Source organism: Dendrobates tinctorius, unplaced genomic scaffold, assembly GCF_039654945.1.
Source record: "Dendrobates tinctorius isolate UK_male_01 unplaced genomic scaffold, ASM3965494v1 ptg000180l, whole genome shotgun sequence".
In the NCBI taxonomy this organism is placed as follows: domain Eukaryota; kingdom Metazoa; phylum Chordata; class Amphibia; order Anura; family Dendrobatidae; genus Dendrobates; species Dendrobates tinctorius.
In genome coordinates, this window is record NW_027361847.1 from 3,226,779 (window position 1) to 3,244,425 (window position 17,647).

Sequence of the window (17,647 nt, forward strand, 5' to 3'; positions counted from 1 at the left end):
GACAGCCGACACCCTATCCTAGTGCTGGTGATTCAGTCTCTTCTCAGGTCTAGGACTCAGCTCTGTTCCAATCTTCTCAAGATAAGTTTGTTTTTTGCTAATGCTCACACTTGCTCTTGTTGGTCATTTCATTTTTTTGTGCGGTCAGCCAGCCCGGCTGGGCTGTGCTGAATTTCCACACTTATTTGCCAAATTGTCTTTTTTGGTCCCTTATTAGATTGGTCTCTTTTTGCTCTGTCTCAGAATATTTCAGAGTGCTGATATAGTGGGAGAAGTCTAGTGACTTCAAGGTTAATTTTGCTATCAGTTGTGTTGTACATTTTATAGGGTTTTTTGGCAGATTGCAGACAGTTTCTTTCCTTTCCTGTCCTTTCTAGTTAGTCGGGCCCCATTGTTTGCTCAGCCTATTTTCCTGCCTTTGTTTGTGCTTTTATCTGGTTTAACCGTCAATACATGTGGGGGGCTGTCTCTCCTTTGGGGTCTGCTCTGGGGCAGTTAGTTTTCCTCTTTTCCTGCTTTAGGCTTATTTAGTTCTCCGGTTGTGACGAGGTGTCTAGGACCACCGTAGGAACGCTCCACGACTGCTGCTAGTTGCGTGTTGGGATCAGGGGTCTGCAGTCTGCATAGTTACCAACCTCTTTGGTTTTCTGAGACTTAGCTTGTTTTTTTTTTTATTTCCTCCTCGGCTACCCGCTCATAACAGTCCGGATTCTCTGTGAGCAGCAGTTGTGTGACCGCAAGTACGCGATTTGCATCCTCCAACCACATTTTGGCTAGATGCGTCCGGACTTACTCAGTACACTTGCATTAATTGAGGTCGCGCCCAGCTAGTTGGAATGTGGCCGGGAGTACGCAAAGCACATACCGGTGGTCACACAACTGCCGGCTCGCTCCTGGAGTATTGTGCACACAGCGCTTTGTGAGGATTCACAGGTAGAGTTCTGTGTCACCCAGAGTGACATAGACTTTTATCCCAACTCTGGACAACCTCTTTAACGTGTAATAAAAGATATAGGGCCTCATGCACATGTGGATCCGTGCACTCTACATGTCACATGTGTATGAAGCCCAACATCTTTCTCTAGTCTTACTTAGGACATGCCTTTAATAAAACTATAGATCTGTACAGTGGGGGGTGTATTGAGGCTGGTGTGCTCACTTTGACAAGTCACAACTCGGTGAGAGTCAAGGGCAGCTGTGGTCACCTGACCCGTGTCTTTAGGTATCACTACTAGTGATGTGTCATTTGTCAACGATCCCAGACGAAGAGCCGACCCTTTGATGTGAATGACTGGTGAACGACGGGGCCGGCTCACCACTGGGAGCTGAGCCAGATTTTTTTTTCCCCTGTACAGTGTCCATTTCTGATACCTGACTCTGAATCAGTCAGAATATTTCTGATGTTTGACTTTGATATATGATCATGTCCTAAAATGGACACTGTAACTGGCAACCATGTGCTTATTTTTCTAAGAAACTGTCTTCTGCAGAGAGAAATTATGACATTGCTAACAGGGAACTCTTAGCAATCATATGGGGCTTTGTAGAGGGGCGTCATTTTTTGGAGGGAGCGGTTCATCCGATTATAGTAATCACGGATCATAAGAATCTATTATACTTAGAATCAGCTAAGCGCCTGACACCTGGGCAGGCAAGGTGGTCTTTATTCAACTTTTTCGTCACATATAGGCCGGGGAATAAGAACATTATGGCAGATGTCTTGTCTGGTTGTTTCCCTGGGAGTGGAAATAATGTGAACCGGTTCCTATACTACAGAAACGGGTGGTTATGGCATCTATATGCGCCGATCAGGAAAGAGAGGTTGTTGACGCTATTTCCTAAATAGTTCTTGCATAATTTGGAGGCGTGCTTTGGGTCATTGTCCTGTTGTAGGATGAAATTGGCTCCAATCAAGCGCTGTCCACAGGGTATGGCATGGAGGTGCAAAATGGAGTGATAGCCTTCCTTATTCAAAATCCCTTTTACCTTGTACAAATCTTCCACTTTACCTGCACCAAAGCAACCCCAGACCATCACATTACCTCCACCATGCTTGACAGATGGCATCAGGCACTTTCCAGCATCTTTTCAGTTGTTCTGCGTCTCACAAATGTTCTGTGTGATCCAAACACCTCAAACTTGGATTCGTCTGCCCATAACACTTTTTTCCAATCTTCCTCGGTCCAATGTCTGTGTTCTTTTGCCCATATTAATCTTTTCCTTTTATTAGCCAGTCTCAGATATGGTTTTTTCTTTGCCACTCTGCCCTGAAGGCCAGCATCCCGGAGTCGCCTCTTCACTGTAGACTGCACCAATTCTTTGGAATGCACTCCCCAGGTCAATACGATTAGTCCCCAATCCCCACAATTTTAAGCATGCCCTGAAAACGCATTTATTCAGACTGACCTACCGCCTCAACATATTAACCTAATCTATCCCTGTGTGGCAGTGTCAAAAGTTTTACCATAACCAGGTTCCCCGCAGCATGTTCCCACATGCTTTATGCATCCATTAGCCCTCTGCGTCTGTACTGTTACACACTTAACATTATGGCTAGTCCATACAATCAGGGCAACTGTTACCACCCACCTTTCGTGTCTACCTCTTTCCTCATAGACTGTAAGCTTGCGAGCAGGGCCCTCATTCCTCTTGGTATCTGTTATGATCTATGTGATTATTGTTATGCTGTAATGTCTATTGTCTGTACAAATCCCCTCTGAAATCTAAAGTGCTGCGGAATATGTCGGCGCTATAGAAATAAAATTATTATTGACACTGGCGTTTTGCGTGTACTATTTAATGAAGCCGCCAGTTGAGGATCTGTGAGGCGTCGATTTCTCAAACTACAGTATCTAATGTACTTGTCTTGTTGCTCAGTTGTGCAGCGGGGCCTCCCACTTCTCTTTCTACTCTAGTTAGAGCCTGTTTGTGCTCTCCTCTGAAGGGAGTAGTACACACCGTTGTAGGAAATCTTCAGTTTCTTGGCAATTTCTCGCATGGAATAGCCTTCATTTCTAAGAACAAGAATAGAATGTCGAGTTTCACATGAAAGTTCTTTTTTTCTGGCCATTTTGAGAGTTTAACGGAACCAACAAATGTAATGCTCCAGAACCTCAACTTGCTCAAAGGACGGTCAGGTTTATAGCTTCTCTAATCAGCCAAACTGTTTTCAGCTGTGCTAACATACTTGCACAAGGGCTTTCAAGGGTATTCTAACCATCCATTAGCCTTCTTACACAACAAACACAAAGTACCATAAGAACACTGGAGTGATGGTTGTTGGAAATGGGCTTCTATACACCTATGAAGACATTGTATTACAAACCAGACGTTTGCAGCTAGAATAGTCATTTACCACATTAACAATGTATAGAGTGTATTACTGAATCATTTAATGTTAGCTTCATTGGAAAAACTGTGCTTTTCTTTCAAAAAAAAAGGAAATTTCTAAGTGACCCTAAACTTTTAAACAGCAGTGTATATAACACACACAGGCGGGGTCACACTTGCGAGAAACTCACACGAGTTTCGTGCCGGCAATCCGGTTTCAACGGCAGTGCCGGTTATGGAGGTGCGAGACTCGTGTGAGTTTCTCGCAAGTGTGACCCGTTTGCCAGTGTGTGTGTGTATGTATATATAGCCGGGATTGCCAGTGTTAGTTTCATACTGCCTGGTTCTGGAGTTGGAGGTGCTGGTGTTTGAGGAGGCATGTTGAGTGTTGTTCAGGGGACAGGTGATTTGTCTGTGCATATCCTCATCCTCTATTTAGTTTTTCTTCCCTCCCCCCCGTATACACTGCTATGTCCCACGTCTCTCGGTGGGTAAGGTGACAGTTATAGGGCCGATTCAGAAGCTTAGTAAGGCACGCTGTCCCGACATTGCGGCTATGCTAGAGAGGAGTCGGGAGGCGCAGAGCATCGCAGCTATGCTAGAGAGGAGTCGGGAGGCGCAGAGCATCGCAGCTATGCTAGAGAGGAGTCGGGAGGCGCAGAGCATCGCAGCTATGCTAGAGAGGAGTCGGGAGGCGCAGAGCATCGCAGCTATGCTAGAGAGGAGTCGGGAGGCGCAGAGCATCGCAGCTATGCTAGAGAGGAGTCGGGAGGCGCAGAGCATCACAGCTATGCTAGAGAGGAGTCGGGAGGCGCAGAGCATCACAAATATAATAGAAAGGGTTTGAGATGTGCAGAGAATCGCAGCTATGCTAGAGAGTGGTCAGGAGGTACAGAGCGTCGCAGCTATGCTAGAGAAGGGTCGGGAGTCACAGAGCGTCGCAGCTATGCTAGAGAAGGGTTGGGAGACACAGAGCATCGCAGCTATGCTAGAGAAGGGTCGGGAGGCACAGAGCATTGCAGGTATGATAGAGTCTGTACAAGACAAGTGGTATTAACGTTTTGGGTGAGCAGCTCGCCAGACACTTTGGCCCCGGTCTGACAAGTTCGGGGCTCACACACATCAGCACACAGGACATCATGTCTGGACAATCATGGCTTTATTTTTTGGCCAAGCAGAACCAGCGCTGGTTCTCAGCACAACATGGCGCCACAAGTCACAGCACAGAAACAACAGATCTACATGTGACGCACAGGACAGACTGCCCCGGCCTCACGTCCTATGCCCTGGTCACTACAAGTCTGATACATGGGATCTGATATGCTAGCCACATCCAGAGCTGTAGTGGAGAAGACATGGCAGAATGGTGCATGCTGCAGCTCCGGATGTGACTGAAGGAGAAGACGCGGCAGAATTGTGCTGCAGCTCCGGATGTGACTAGTGCATAAGTTGCAGCATAATTCTGCTTGCAGCTCCGGAAGTGACGCGGCAGAATTCTGCTTGCAGCTCCGGAAGTGACGCGGCAGAATTCTGCTTGCAGCTCCGGATGTGACTGGTGGATAAGTCGTAGCAGAATCCTACTTGCAGCTCTGGATGTGAGGCTTGCTCAGTACCAGGAGCACTTAGCCCCTCAGCACTATACGCAGTCCCGTGCCCCACCCCGCCTCACTCCTCCTGGGCTCGGTAGACCCGGATGTGGATGGCAGAGTTGTTGCGGTTGCGGGTGCCAGGTTCTCCGTCCTCTCCTCCCTCGGCCTCCATGTCATCAGTCAGCTCCACGGTGGAGGTGCTGGCGGACAGGAGGAGGGTCTCCGGCATGGCGAGCTGAAGCTGTAGGGCCAGATTAATGGCGCGGCCGATAGCGAGGCCCAGTCCGTGCACCCTCAGCTCCTTCTGCCCCCCACTCTCCAGGAGGCGACGGCAACGAGACAGCTGGGCTCGGAAATCAGTCTTTGTGTTCACATAGATGTCATTGGGGCCACGGGGCGGGCGGGGGGCCGGGCGGCGGCGGTGACACGGGGGTTGCTCTTGTACAGACATCTGTTCAGCCATGGCCTGTAGAAGAAAGAGTTAAAGGATGATGAGGCTGGTAGTCCCTCACATGTCTGCTAAATGCCCACCGGCAAGAACTATAACCCCCAGCATGTCCTGAGGTGAGACGGATCAGGCCTGCACTCCTGTCTCCGGAGGAGGGGCTCTACGTTCTGTGGCGCCACAAAGAACACCTGCAGCACAGACACCACCGTACAAGTCCTCGAGAACTCCGTTGTGGTGCACCATAAATGACCCGGAGGCGCGGAGCACCATACACGAACCGGAGGCCCTCCACCATACGGACCCCCCCCAAAAAAATAAAACCCTGACGGAGAGCACCGTACATGACCAGGAGGCCCCCCGCAATACTAAGACTCCCCCCCTGCAGCGGCCCCCTGTATGGTGGGGTCCTCTGGGTCATGTACAGGCCCCGCTAACACCCCCTGCCGCAGAGCACCGTACATGACCCGGAGGCCCCCGCCATACAGACCCCGCTAACACCCCCTGCCGCAGAGCACCGTACATGACCCGGAGGCCCCCGCCATACAGACCCCGCTAACACCCCCTGCCGCAGAGCACCGTACATGACCCGGAGGCCCCCTCCATACAGACCCCGCTAACACCCCCTGCCACAGAGCACCGTACATGACCCGGAGGCCCCCTCCATACAGGCCCCGCTAACACCCCCTGCCACAGAGCACCGTACATGACCCGGAGACCCCCGCCATACAGGCCCCGCTAACACCCCCTGCCACAGAGCACCGCACATGACCCGGAGGCCCCCTCCATACAGGCTCCGCTAACACCCCCTGCCAAAGAGCACCGCACATGACCCGGAGGCCCCCGCCATACAGGCCCCGCTAACACCCCCTGCCACAGAGCACCGTACATGACCCGGAGGCCCCCTCCATACAGGCCCCGCTAACACCCCCTGCCACAGAGCACCGTACATGACCCGGAGGCCCCCTCCATACAGGCCCCGCTAACACCCCCTGCCACAGAGCACCGTACATGACCCGGAGGCCCCCTCCATACAGACCCCGCTAACACCCCCTGCCACAGAGCACCGTACATGACCCGGAGACCCCCGCCATACAGGCCCCGCTAACACCCCCTGCCGCAGAGCACCGCACATGACCCGGAGGCCCCCCCGCCATACAGGCCCCGCTAACACCCCCTGCCGCAGAGCACCGTACATGACCCGGAGGCCCCCTCCATACAGGCCCCGCTAACACCCCCTGCCACAGAGCACCGCACATGACCCGGAGACCCCCGCCATACAGGCCCCGCTAACACCCCCTGCCACAGAGCCCCGTACATGACCCGGAGGCCCCCTCCATACAGGCCCCGCTAACACCCCCTGCCACAGAGTACCGTACATGACCCGGAGACCCCCTCCATACAGGCCCCGCTAACACCCCCTGCCACAGAGCACCGTACATGACCCGGAGGCCCCCCCGCCATACAGGCCCCGCTAACACCCCCTGCCGCAGAGCACCGTACATGACCCGGAGGCCCCCCCCCGCCATACAGACCCCGCTAACACCCCCTGCCACAGAGCACCGTACATGACCCGGAGACCCCGCCATACAGGCCCGTCTAACACCCCCTGCCGCAGAGCACCGTACATGACCCGGAGACCCCCCCGCCATACAGGCCCCGCTAACACCCCCTGCCACAGAGCACCGTACATGACCCGGAGACCCCCTCCATACAGGCCCCGCTAACACCCCCTGCCACAGAGCACCGTACATGACCCGGAGACCCCCTCCATACAGGCCCGTCTAACACCCCCTGCCGCAGAGCACCGTACATGACCCGGAGACCCCCCCGCCATACAGGCCCCGCTAACACCCCCTGCCACAGAGCACCGTACATGACCCGGAGGCCCCCTCCATACAGACCCCGCTAACACCCCCTGCCACAGAGCACCGTACATGACCCGGAGGCCCCCGCCATACAGCATACAGGACCCCAGGGCAGAATCTCCTAGAAACCGCTAGTGAGCTGCAGCACAATGTCCACCGGGCCGTCACATCACGAATACAGTGCGGGCCCAACACCGGTCACACTCACCGGTACACCCGCGGACACAACGGACGGGACAACAACCTCACCTCAGATACTTCACCACTTCTCTCCGGACCCCGCCCCCTGGTCACATGACGGTGACGTCACCACAGCTATCCTGAGCCCCGCCCCCTGGTCACATGACGGTGACGTCACCACAGGTCCTCCCGCGCTCAGTGCAGCCGCTCCGTCCCGGGTGTGCGCAGCTCGTGTTCTCTGGGGTCAGCCAGCAGCAGATTTCCGGTTCCCGCCATTCCGGTGAGATGACAGGAGGGTTTGTGGTGAATCTGTGAGAGGAGAGTGTGGGGGGAGATCAGAGCTGTTCCTGTGGAGGCTCCTGCTCCATGTGACTGCGGCTCCTCAGTGTTGGGGACGGGCAGCATTGTATGGGGGATGTGCAGCGTCTCCTCCTCCCCTCACGGCCCCCGCTGGAGGTGTAGTTACCACGGTGACCGTCCCCGCTGGCGGTGTAGTTACCACGGTGACCGTCCCCCGCTGGCGGTGTAGTTACCACGGTGACCGTCCCCCGCTGGCGGTGTAGTTACCACGGTGACCGTCCCCCGCTGGCGGTGTAGTTACCACGGTGACCGTCCTCCTACGAGGCTGATGATGAGCGGTCAGATCGGCGGAGGAGGCCGCGGTGGAGTTTTGTGGCTTTTCCTCCAGATTCTTCCTGATAAATGTTGATATTTGGGCAGAATTTAGTGATTGTCGTTCTCTCGCCCCCTGTGATTTCCATCTTCTCCTTCATCATGAAGACGCCGGCAGGACGAGATCCCTCCAGCTGATCCAGTGCTCATCCCTCCTCCTCCTGAATGACCCCCGAGGATGGACGAGGACAGGGATGAGACCACCAGGAGATTATTCCACTGCGCCCTGGAGATCATCTCCCTGCTGAGCGGAGAGGTAACTCCTCTACATTTCTATCAGCTTTATTGTGTGATGTGACGAGTCCGACACCGGGAAGAGGAAATCCAGAATAGGAGAGAAGGATTCTTTACTGTAAGAGCAGGGATTCTGTGGAGCTCTCTGCCCGGAGGAGTTGTCATGGGGATTCCCTATAAGAGCTGTAGAGGGGCCGGGATGTCTGTCCGGAGTGTAATAATATTCCTGGTTATGGCCCCAGATTACTGGAGACGGTTATTGATCCCGGGATTTCTACTGATTGTCAGATCTGGAGTCGGGAAGGAATTCTTCTCCCTAAGTGTCTCTCTCCATCCACAGGATTACACAATAGTGAGGAAGACACTGGGGGACTGTGTGACTCCCATCATCCATCTCCTGGAGTCAGGAGGGTGGAGCCCGGGCCCCATCACAGAGCCTCCCCCGCACTCCCCGATACATGAGAGGAACAAGAAGATCCTGGAGCTCAGCAACAAGATGATCGAGCTGCTGAGCGGAGAGGTGACTGCTGGGACATTATACAGGACGGCACTGGAGGATTCTGGGTGATGAGCGGAGAGGTGACTGCTGGGACATTATACAGGACGGCACTGGAGGATTCTGGGTGATGAGCGGAGAGGTGACTGCTGGGACATTATACAGGACGGCACTGGAGGATGCTTGGTGATGAGCGGAGAGGTGACTGCTGGGACATTATACAGGACAGCACTGGAGGATTCTGGGTGATGAGCCGAGAGGTGACTGCTGGGACATTATACAGGACTGGAGGATTCTGGGTGATGAGCGGAGAGGTGACTGCTGGGACATTATACAGGACGGCACTGGAGGATTCTGGGTGATGAGAGGAGAGGTGACTGCTGGGACATTATACAGGACGGCACTGGAGGATTCTGGGTGATGAGAGGAGAGGTGACTGCTGGGACATTATACAGGAGGGCACTGGAGGATTCTGGGTGATGAGCGGAGAGGTGACTGCTGGGACATTATACAGGACGGCACTGGAGGATTCTGGGTGATGAGCGGAGAGGTGACTGCTGGGACATTATACAGGATGGCACTGGAGGATTCTGGGTGATGAGCGGAGAGGTGACTGCTGGGACATTATACAGGACGGCACTGGAGGATTCTGGGTGATGAGAGGAGAGGTGACTGCTGGGACATTATACAGGAGGGCACTGGAGGATTCTGGGTGATGAGCGGAGAGGTGACTGCTGGGACATTATACAGGACGGCACTGGAGGATTCTGGGTGATGAGAGGAGAGGTGACTGCTGGGACATTATACAGGAGGGCACTGGAGGATTCTGGGTGATGAGCGGAGAGGTGACTGCTGGGACATTATACAGGACGGCACTGGAGGATTCTGTGTGATGAGCGGAGAGGTGACTGCTGGGACATTATACAGGATGGCACTGGAGGATTCTGGGTGATGAGCGGAGAGGTGACTGCTGGGACATTATACAGGACGGCACTGGAGGATTCTGGGTGATGAGAGGAGAGGTGACTGCTGGGACATTATACAGGAGGGCACTGGAGGATTCTGGGTGATGAGAGGAGAGGTGACTGCTGGGACATTATACAGGACGGCACTGGAGGATTCTGGGTGATGAGAGGAGAGGTGACTGCTGGGACATTATACAGGACGGCACTGGAGGATTCTGTGTGATGAGCGGAGAGGTGACTGCTGGGACATTATACAGGATGGCACTGGAGGATTCTGGGTGATGAGCGGAGAGGTGACTGCTGGGACATTATACAGGATGGCACTGGAGGATTCTGGGTGATGAGCGGAGAGGTGACTGCTGGGACATTATACTGGAGGATTCTGGGTGATGAGCGGAGAGGTGACTGCTGGGACATTATACTGGAGGATTCTGGGTGATGACGGTGTCGTTGTTGTCAGGTTCCTATAAGGTGTCAGGACGTCGCTGTCTATCTCTCCATGGAGGAGTGGGAGTATCTAGAAGGACACCAGGATCAGTACCAGGATGTGATGATGGAGGAGCGCCGGCCTCTTACACCACGAGGTGAGAAGTAAGATGAAGTTATAGCTCGCAGAATAAAGCGATACAAAAATACTTATTTTTACTTATTGTTTTCTATAAAATTGTTTTTATTATATAAAAGCGGCAAGACATAAAAAATGATATAAATGAGGTATCGCTGTAATCAAACTGACCCGAAGAATAAAACCGCTTTATCAATTTTACCACATGCGTAACGGTGTAAACACCCCCCCCCACAAAAAAAGAAAGAAATTCATGAATTGCTGGTTTTTGTTCATTCTGCCTCCCAAAAGTCAGAATGAAAAGCGATCAAACAATTTCATTTGCCCGAAAATGGTACCAATAAAAACATCAACTCGTCCCGAAAAAGCAAGACCTCACATGAGTCTGTGGGTTAAAATATGGAAATATTATAGCTCTTAAAATATGGCGATGCAAAAATGAGTATTTGCAATAAGTAGTGTCTTTTAGGCCTCATTCTCACGTCAGTGTTTGGTCAGTATTTTACATCAATTTTTATATGCCGAAACCAGGCGAGGACCTTACAGAGGAAAGCTATATTTGAAAGACTGACACCTGTTCTGTGTTTTGGAGACTCTCCTGGTTTTGGCATACAAATACTGATGTGTGAATGTGGCCTAAGTGTGTGACAGCAGCCAAACATAAAATCCCAATATAAATCTGATATCACTGTTATCGCACCGACCCGAAGAGTAAAGTCTAATCACTTATAACTCACGAGGAACGGCGTAAAGAATAATTAAAACCAATTCTTCATCTGGTCTGTTTTTTTTTGTTTTCATTTTGACTCCCAAAGATCGCAGTAAGGCTCAGCACACATTTATCCTGTGCGCTAAGCTGAGCGCTTACTTTTGAGTTTCCATGTAAATCTCTGAAACATGTGGTTTAGATGGAAACTCTCGCGGAAGATTCCCTATCACGAGGCAGATGGAGGCACTGTAGACAACTTCTAGCCACCTATGATCTGGCTCTGTGTCTTTTTAGGTGAATGTAAAAGCCCAATCTGGCACAATTTTCTACACGTCTAAAAAGACGGTCGTCGCTGAGCTGAGGCCAGACAGAGTCCAGAGTAACTTTGCTGCCTCATTATAGTGAATGGCTCCCTCGTGGTTTCATCGGAATCGCGTCACTCAGAGATTTAGATGGAAAATCCCAAAGTAAGTGCTCAGCGTAGAGCGCCGGATAAATGTGATCCCAAACATTCTGTAAAATGTTTCCAATAAAAGCTTCAACTCAGTCCACTAAAAAGCAAGTCTCCACTCAGGTCCATCATATGTTAACGGAAATCTAGGAGCTTCCACCTTACTGGTAGCACAAAGGCTCTGGAAAAGCGAAATGGCTCCTCACCCCCCAAAAGAAATTCTGCTTTCCCAAATCCAAATGCCCCTCCTTTTGTCTGAGCCCTAGTGTGCGTATGTAAGATAACAAGCAGGAAAGCGGGATGCAGTGATGGTACGCAGGCAACAGAGCAAGGGTTAACAGGATTTATTTACAGGGGAAATACTCCACGCAGGGAGGTGTTGAGCTAAACAATATTAAAGGTACGGTACAATATAACGGTTCAAATATTAGCAAACGAATAAGGAAGTCCTGGCTCTACAGCTTCTGCCGCATACTCAATAGCGCCGACAACGGCGGGCGCTACGCCTCCTCCTGGAGGACGCTGTAGACGTTGGTCCGTCTTCTGGTGACAGCGGTCGGTCTCCGGCACCTTCCACTGCCCCTTGTCCATATATAAATGTGGCCAATTAAAGGCATGGACCACAGTCCTGTATGGGCCCAACGTGGCTCCCCAACTATTTCCACTAGTAACGTCTGGTCAAAAATGTCAGGGCAACTATCTACTGACCCAGTCAGGGTGCAAGTGTCAGTCTGGTATACTGTCTGTCTTGTGCAGTACATGTGCGGTACTCATGCCGACGGAGACAGAGCTGAATGGAGGAGGCGCGGCAGGGGGTGGAGCTTCACTGAGGAAGTCCGCATCCCTTTGTAGCTCCTCCATACGCTAGTGTGAAACTTGCCTAAATGTTGAGCAAACCTGAAACGCTCTTTAACATGCTTTTTGCTCACCAATGGAAGTTGTGTGGTGAGTGTGCATTAGGGTGACCGGATCTCATATGGGGGGGAAAAAATGTCAGAATCTTGTTCGTCTGGACCCCACAAAACGATTCCCCTTTCCAGATATTGAGAGAGCCAAAATTTGAGCTCGATCAAACGACGTTAACCCGTGCCGCTCGTCGCTCAAAGTTTGAAAAAATCCAAATTGAGGTATTTTAAGATTTAGGTATTTTGCATAGTCTGTTAGACTATAAAGAATGTGACAACAACATTGCAGAAATAGCCCTGACCAAATTTTCGAACCATTTGTGGTATTTGAATGCAGAGTTGGTGGGATTATCGTTTTTTGATCCCACCATTACAGACAATGAAAAGTTGTTAATGGCTAATAAATTGCTCAGTAGCACAGATGAACCACCAGAGCACGCTAACCTACATGAGTTGATAATTTTACATAGTTATCTAATCTATTCTAGAGCTTTTGTTAAAGTAGTTTTTGAAACGTCAGAATATAATGCTCGGCATTTGCTTACAACTTGCAGGACATATTGCTTTTGTTCTTCATCTTTTGTCAGAAGGTCGTTGAAGTCGGTTACTTCCTACCTCTTTTAATTTTTCTTTCCTGACTTTTGGATTTACAACCCTAGCGTGCTCTGATGGTTCATCTGTGCTACTGAGCAATTTATTAGCCATTAACAACTTTTCATTGTCTGTAATGGTGGGATCAAAAAACGATAATCCCACCAACTCTGCATTCAAATACCACAAATGGTTCGAAAATTTGGTCAGGGCTATTTCTGCAATGTTGTTGTCACATTCTTTATAGTCTAACAGACTATGCAAAATACCTAAATCTTAAAATACCTCAATTTGGATTTTTTCAAACTTTGAGCGACGAGCGGCACGGGTTAAAGTCGTTTGATCGAGCTCAAATTTTCTCAATATCTGGAAAGGGGAATCGTTTTGTGGGGTCCAGACGGACAAAATTCCGACATCGATTTTTTTGCGGTCACCCTAGTGTGCATACAGGCCATGGAGATTGTGTGGTGTGTGTGCATACAGGCCATGGAGTTTGTGTGGTGTGCATGCATACAGGCCATGGAGGTTGTGTGCTGAGCGTGCATACAGGCCATGAAGGTTGTGTGGTGTGCGTGCATACAGGCCATGGAGGTTGCATGGTGAGCGTGCATACAGGCCATGGAGGTTGCATGGTGAGCGTGCATACAGGCCATGGAGGTTGTATGGTGAGCGTGCATACAGGCCATGGAGGTTGTATGGTGAGCGTGCATACAGGCCATGGAGGTTGTATGGTGAGCGTGCATACAGGCCATGGAGGTTGTATGGTGAGCGTGCATACAGGCCATGGAGGTTGTATGGTGAGCGTGCATACAGGCCATGGAGGTTGCATGGTGAGTGTGCATACAGGCCATGGAGGTTGCATGGTGTGCGTGCTTACAGGCCATGAAGGTTGTGTGGTGTGTGTGCATACAGGCCATGGAGGTTGTGTGGTGAGTGTGCATACAGGCCATGGAGGTTGTGTGGTGTGTGTGCATGCAAGCCATGGAGGTTGTGTGCTGTGCGTGCATGCAGGCCATGGAGGTTGTGTGGTGTGCGTGCATACAGGCCATGGACGTTGTGTGGTGTGCGTGCATACAGGCCATGGAGGTTGTGTAGTGTGCGTGCATACAGGCCATGGAGGTTGTGTGGTGTGCGTGCATACAGGCCATGGACGTTGTGTGGTGTGCGTGCATACAGGCCATGGACGTTGTGTGGTGTGCGTGCATACAGGCCATGGACGTTGCGTGGTGTGTGTGCATACAGGCCATGGAGGTTGCGTGGTGTGTGTGCATGCAAGCCATGGAGGTTGTGTGGTGTGTGTTCATGCAGACCGTAGAGGTTGTGTGGTGTGCGTGCATACGCGCCATGGAGGTTGTGTGGTGTGCGTGCATACGCGCCATGGAGGTTGTGTGGTGTGTGTGCATACAGGCCATGGAGGTTGCGTGGTGTGCGTGCATACAGGCCATGGAGGTTGTGTGGTGTGTGTGCATACAGGCCATGGACGTTGTGTGGTGAGCGTGCATACGGGTCATGGAGGTTGTGTGGTGTGTGTTCATGCAGACCGTAGAGGTTGTGTGGTGTGCGTGCATACGCGCCATGGAGGTTGTGTGGTGTGCGTGCATACAGGCCATGGAGGTTGTATGGTGAGCGTGCATACAGGCCATGGAGGTTGTGTGGTGTGCGTGCATACAGGCCATGGACGTTGTGTGGTGAGCGTGCATACGGGTCATGGAGGCTCAGTGCATAACTTAGTTTTCTTTGAAGTAATTTTCCTGATAATTGGACGTGGTGGAGTGTTCATCCTTGACATTTTGGTGGCAGAGCTGGAATCTGCGTGATCTCTCCACTGTTATCTTTGACATACTGGTGACTTGGTGTTGCGCCTGCAAGGGTTAATCTATCTCCTCTCACTCAGTCCAGCATTCAACCTCTGTTCTGTGCTGCAGTGGGAGCATAAATCACACCCCGACACAGACCACGCACCCCGCTCATACACACTGCCACCACTCACCGAACACACGGGCGATGACTCCCAGAAATACCACTACTACTGTCTGCCAATCACCAGGAGCGCACACTCTACGGCTATGGATTGTTTAGAGCAACAAGGTTCAGACTTATTAAAGTTTTAAGCTTTAATAGAAAAAATACCGTGCTTATAATAAAAAGATATAATGAATATGGAAATAAAAAGTGACATACAAATATGAAAACAGTGATAAAATAACAGAACTACCTACAACGTTTCCATCTGCAGATATTCTGTTTCCTGAGGGAGGAGAAGCAAATTATGGCACACATCAGCCTTCCAGGCTGCCCCCACATGTGAACAGGTTTCTATGTGTAAAGGCCTCATTTATAGCTTTGACATGGAGATCAGATTTCTAGACCATATTCTAATTGCTGGTTTGTGACTAGACCCTGGCGACTCTACCAATGAATATATTATTTTTCTCTGAAAACCCTTTGGGTAACCTTTCTCATACTGTCAAGATGCATCTCTTAAAAACAATTATTAATATTCATGTTAAAAAACACCTTCCCAGTTAAAAACAGGCCAATACCCAAAATATAAAAAAAATTATTAGAAACCAACCAGAAATTATCTAGGCATACCCTACAATAGGCCTATCTGTCAGCCTGCATGTGATATCTGGGGCCTGAAGGATGGGTGAACTAACCAATGCCGACTTTAGAGCAGAAAATGATTCCTCGCACTGAGGAGTCCAGGAAACAATTTGGAGAAGCTTCCTCCTGGTCCGATCAAAACGGCTTGGCCAGAGCACTGTAGCTTGGTACAAACCTCCTATAGTATCCAGCCATACCCAGGAAGGCCAGTACCTGTTTCTTGGTTCATGGGATGGGCCAGGCTGTAATGGCTTCTACCTTCCCTGGCTCCGGTTTTAGCAGGCCTCCCCCCACCCGGTGTCCGAGGTATTGCACTTCCCGTAATGCTACGTGATACTTCCCCGGCATCTGCCAATATCCCCTACTTACTGCAGGTCCATGATAGTGAGGTACGATGCATTAGCTAGCTGTTCTAACAGCTCGTCTATCGTCGGCATGGGGTAGACCTCACATGTAGTAAGTAGATTTAATTGTCTATAGTCTACACAGAACCGGACGGTCCGGTCCTTTTTCGGGACCAGAACCACAGGCGAGGCCCAAGCGCTCTGGGATTTTTGTATTACCTTGAGGTTTAGTATCTCCTCTACCTGTTCCCTCATGTGTGCCTTCACCTCTGCTGACACCCGGTATGCAGACTGTCTTACTGGGGGATTGGTACCAGTGTCCACATGGTGAGTTGCTGAGTGAGTCCTCCTTGCTGAGCACCCCCATCAGCTCAGACCTCTGACTGGGACAGTGCAGGGTTAAACTCTACTGACTCCTGGGACTCCATATCATGAGTCTCAGCCCCCACATACAGCAACAGATCAGCCTCCCCCTCTTCAGGCAGGCTACAGACAGGTAACACACAGGCCTCCCTGTCATGATGAGCCTTCAGCATATTTACATGGAATACTTTCTGACGCTTTGCATGCTCATCTAGGGTCACCACATAGTTAACATCATGTAGCCGCTTGTGTACATTGTATGGTCCCTCCCATGCGGCCTGTAATTTATTCTGTAACAGGGACCAACACCCAAACCTTCTGCCCCTCCTCGTAGGCCCTCAATCTGTGTTAGGGCTGGCGGAACGCACCAAATAATAAAGATGGTAATAAGGTGCGTTCGCAGCCCGAGGTCCACCGTGCAGGGGTGGTAACCTGCTGCTCAGTAATGGTAGATGCTATATGGCGGTATACTGTAAGAACACACGCGGGTTATCGTCACCCGGTGTGTACAGGGGCGGACTCTGCTGCTTCACAGAGCCGCACTACCGCTGAACATAAACGCCGGAGCCTGTTTGTGCTCACAGAGCTTGGCTAAAAGAGCGCACAGTGTACGGCCACAGAACGCTACCCCAAGGACACAGGGTTAGAGTCCCTCTAGGCCCACTGAGCGCGCGGCGTCGCTGCCACGAGCGCCGCTAAAGACGTTGGCAGTGGAGTGTGGAGCACGTGCACTGAGGCGTGCTGGATCACTGGTGAGGACCAATGTCTGACTCAAACCCTGACCTACCTACACCTAAGCCTGGGCGCTAGCAGGCTAGGCTGCACAACACATGCGTACCAAGGGTAGGGGTTTCATAATGAGTCAATCACCAGATACATTCATACGTGCATACATCTCTCACACCTCATAGTCTGTAAATACAGTCTATCCTAGCGCATGGGCGAGCAGCCATGTGAACCTTTTATAGCCAGGGGCGTCCAGGACCTTCCTGGGCTTCTCGGATGGGCCAATCTGAACACGAGCAGGACCTGAGCACATGACCCTCGATCTCCAATGGGAGATCACTCCACGGGCATGCTCAGTGGCCCGACATGAGGTGGCAGCAGCAAGCAAATCCACGGAGTTGACCTGAGTAGAGCGCCGGGACTGACAAATCTGCAGAGCTGGCTCCTCTGCGGCTGAAGAAGAATGGGAGACCGCTGGGAGCAAGGCTCAGGATTCCTGCTGTGCAGTGGCAGTAACTCGACGCCTAACATTACCCCCCTCCTAGGGCCCCCTCCCCTCTGAGCCTCGCTACGCTCAAATGCCGCAATGAGGAGCGGAGCGTGGATG

At 51.2% G+C, this 17,647-nt stretch overlaps 2 protein-coding genes across 3 annotated transcripts in view; one reads left to right on the forward strand and one right to left on the reverse strand.

Annotated features, from left to right (window-relative positions):
* Window positions 1–4,472: 4,472 nt before the first annotated feature.
* On the reverse strand, window positions 4,473–7,616 carry LOC141054908 (ribonuclease P protein subunit p20-like). Of its 2 annotated transcripts, none has more exons than XM_073551810.1 (2): window positions 7,482–7,616; window positions 4,473–5,385 (listed from the first exon to the last, which is right to left on the reverse strand). In XM_073551810.1, exon 2 carries the CDS (start codon window positions 5,380–5,382, stop codon window positions 4,996–4,998), a length of 387 nt encoding a protein of 128 aa, XP_073407911.1. In that variant the 5' UTR covers window positions 5,383–5,385; window positions 7,482–7,616; the 3' UTR covers window positions 4,473–4,995. The 2 variants fall into 2 exon arrangements, with proteins under 2 accessions (XP_073407911.1, XP_073407912.1); XM_073551811.1 differs by having other exon boundaries at window positions 7,441–7,528.
* Window positions 7,579–17,647, forward strand: part of LOC141054896 (uncharacterized) — a 32,467-nt gene continuing 22,398 nt past the window's right edge. The window contains exons 1-4 of the mRNA XM_073551791.1: window positions 7,579–7,692; window positions 8,193–8,340; window positions 8,659–8,838; window positions 10,240–10,363. Of these exons, the coding sequence (XP_073407892.1) occupies window positions 8,263–8,340; window positions 8,659–8,838; window positions 10,240–10,363 (382 nt within the window). The 5' untranslated portion in view covers window positions 7,579–7,692; window positions 8,193–8,262. The remainder of the gene's footprint in view (window positions 7,693–8,192; window positions 8,341–8,658; window positions 8,839–10,239; window positions 10,364–17,647) is intronic.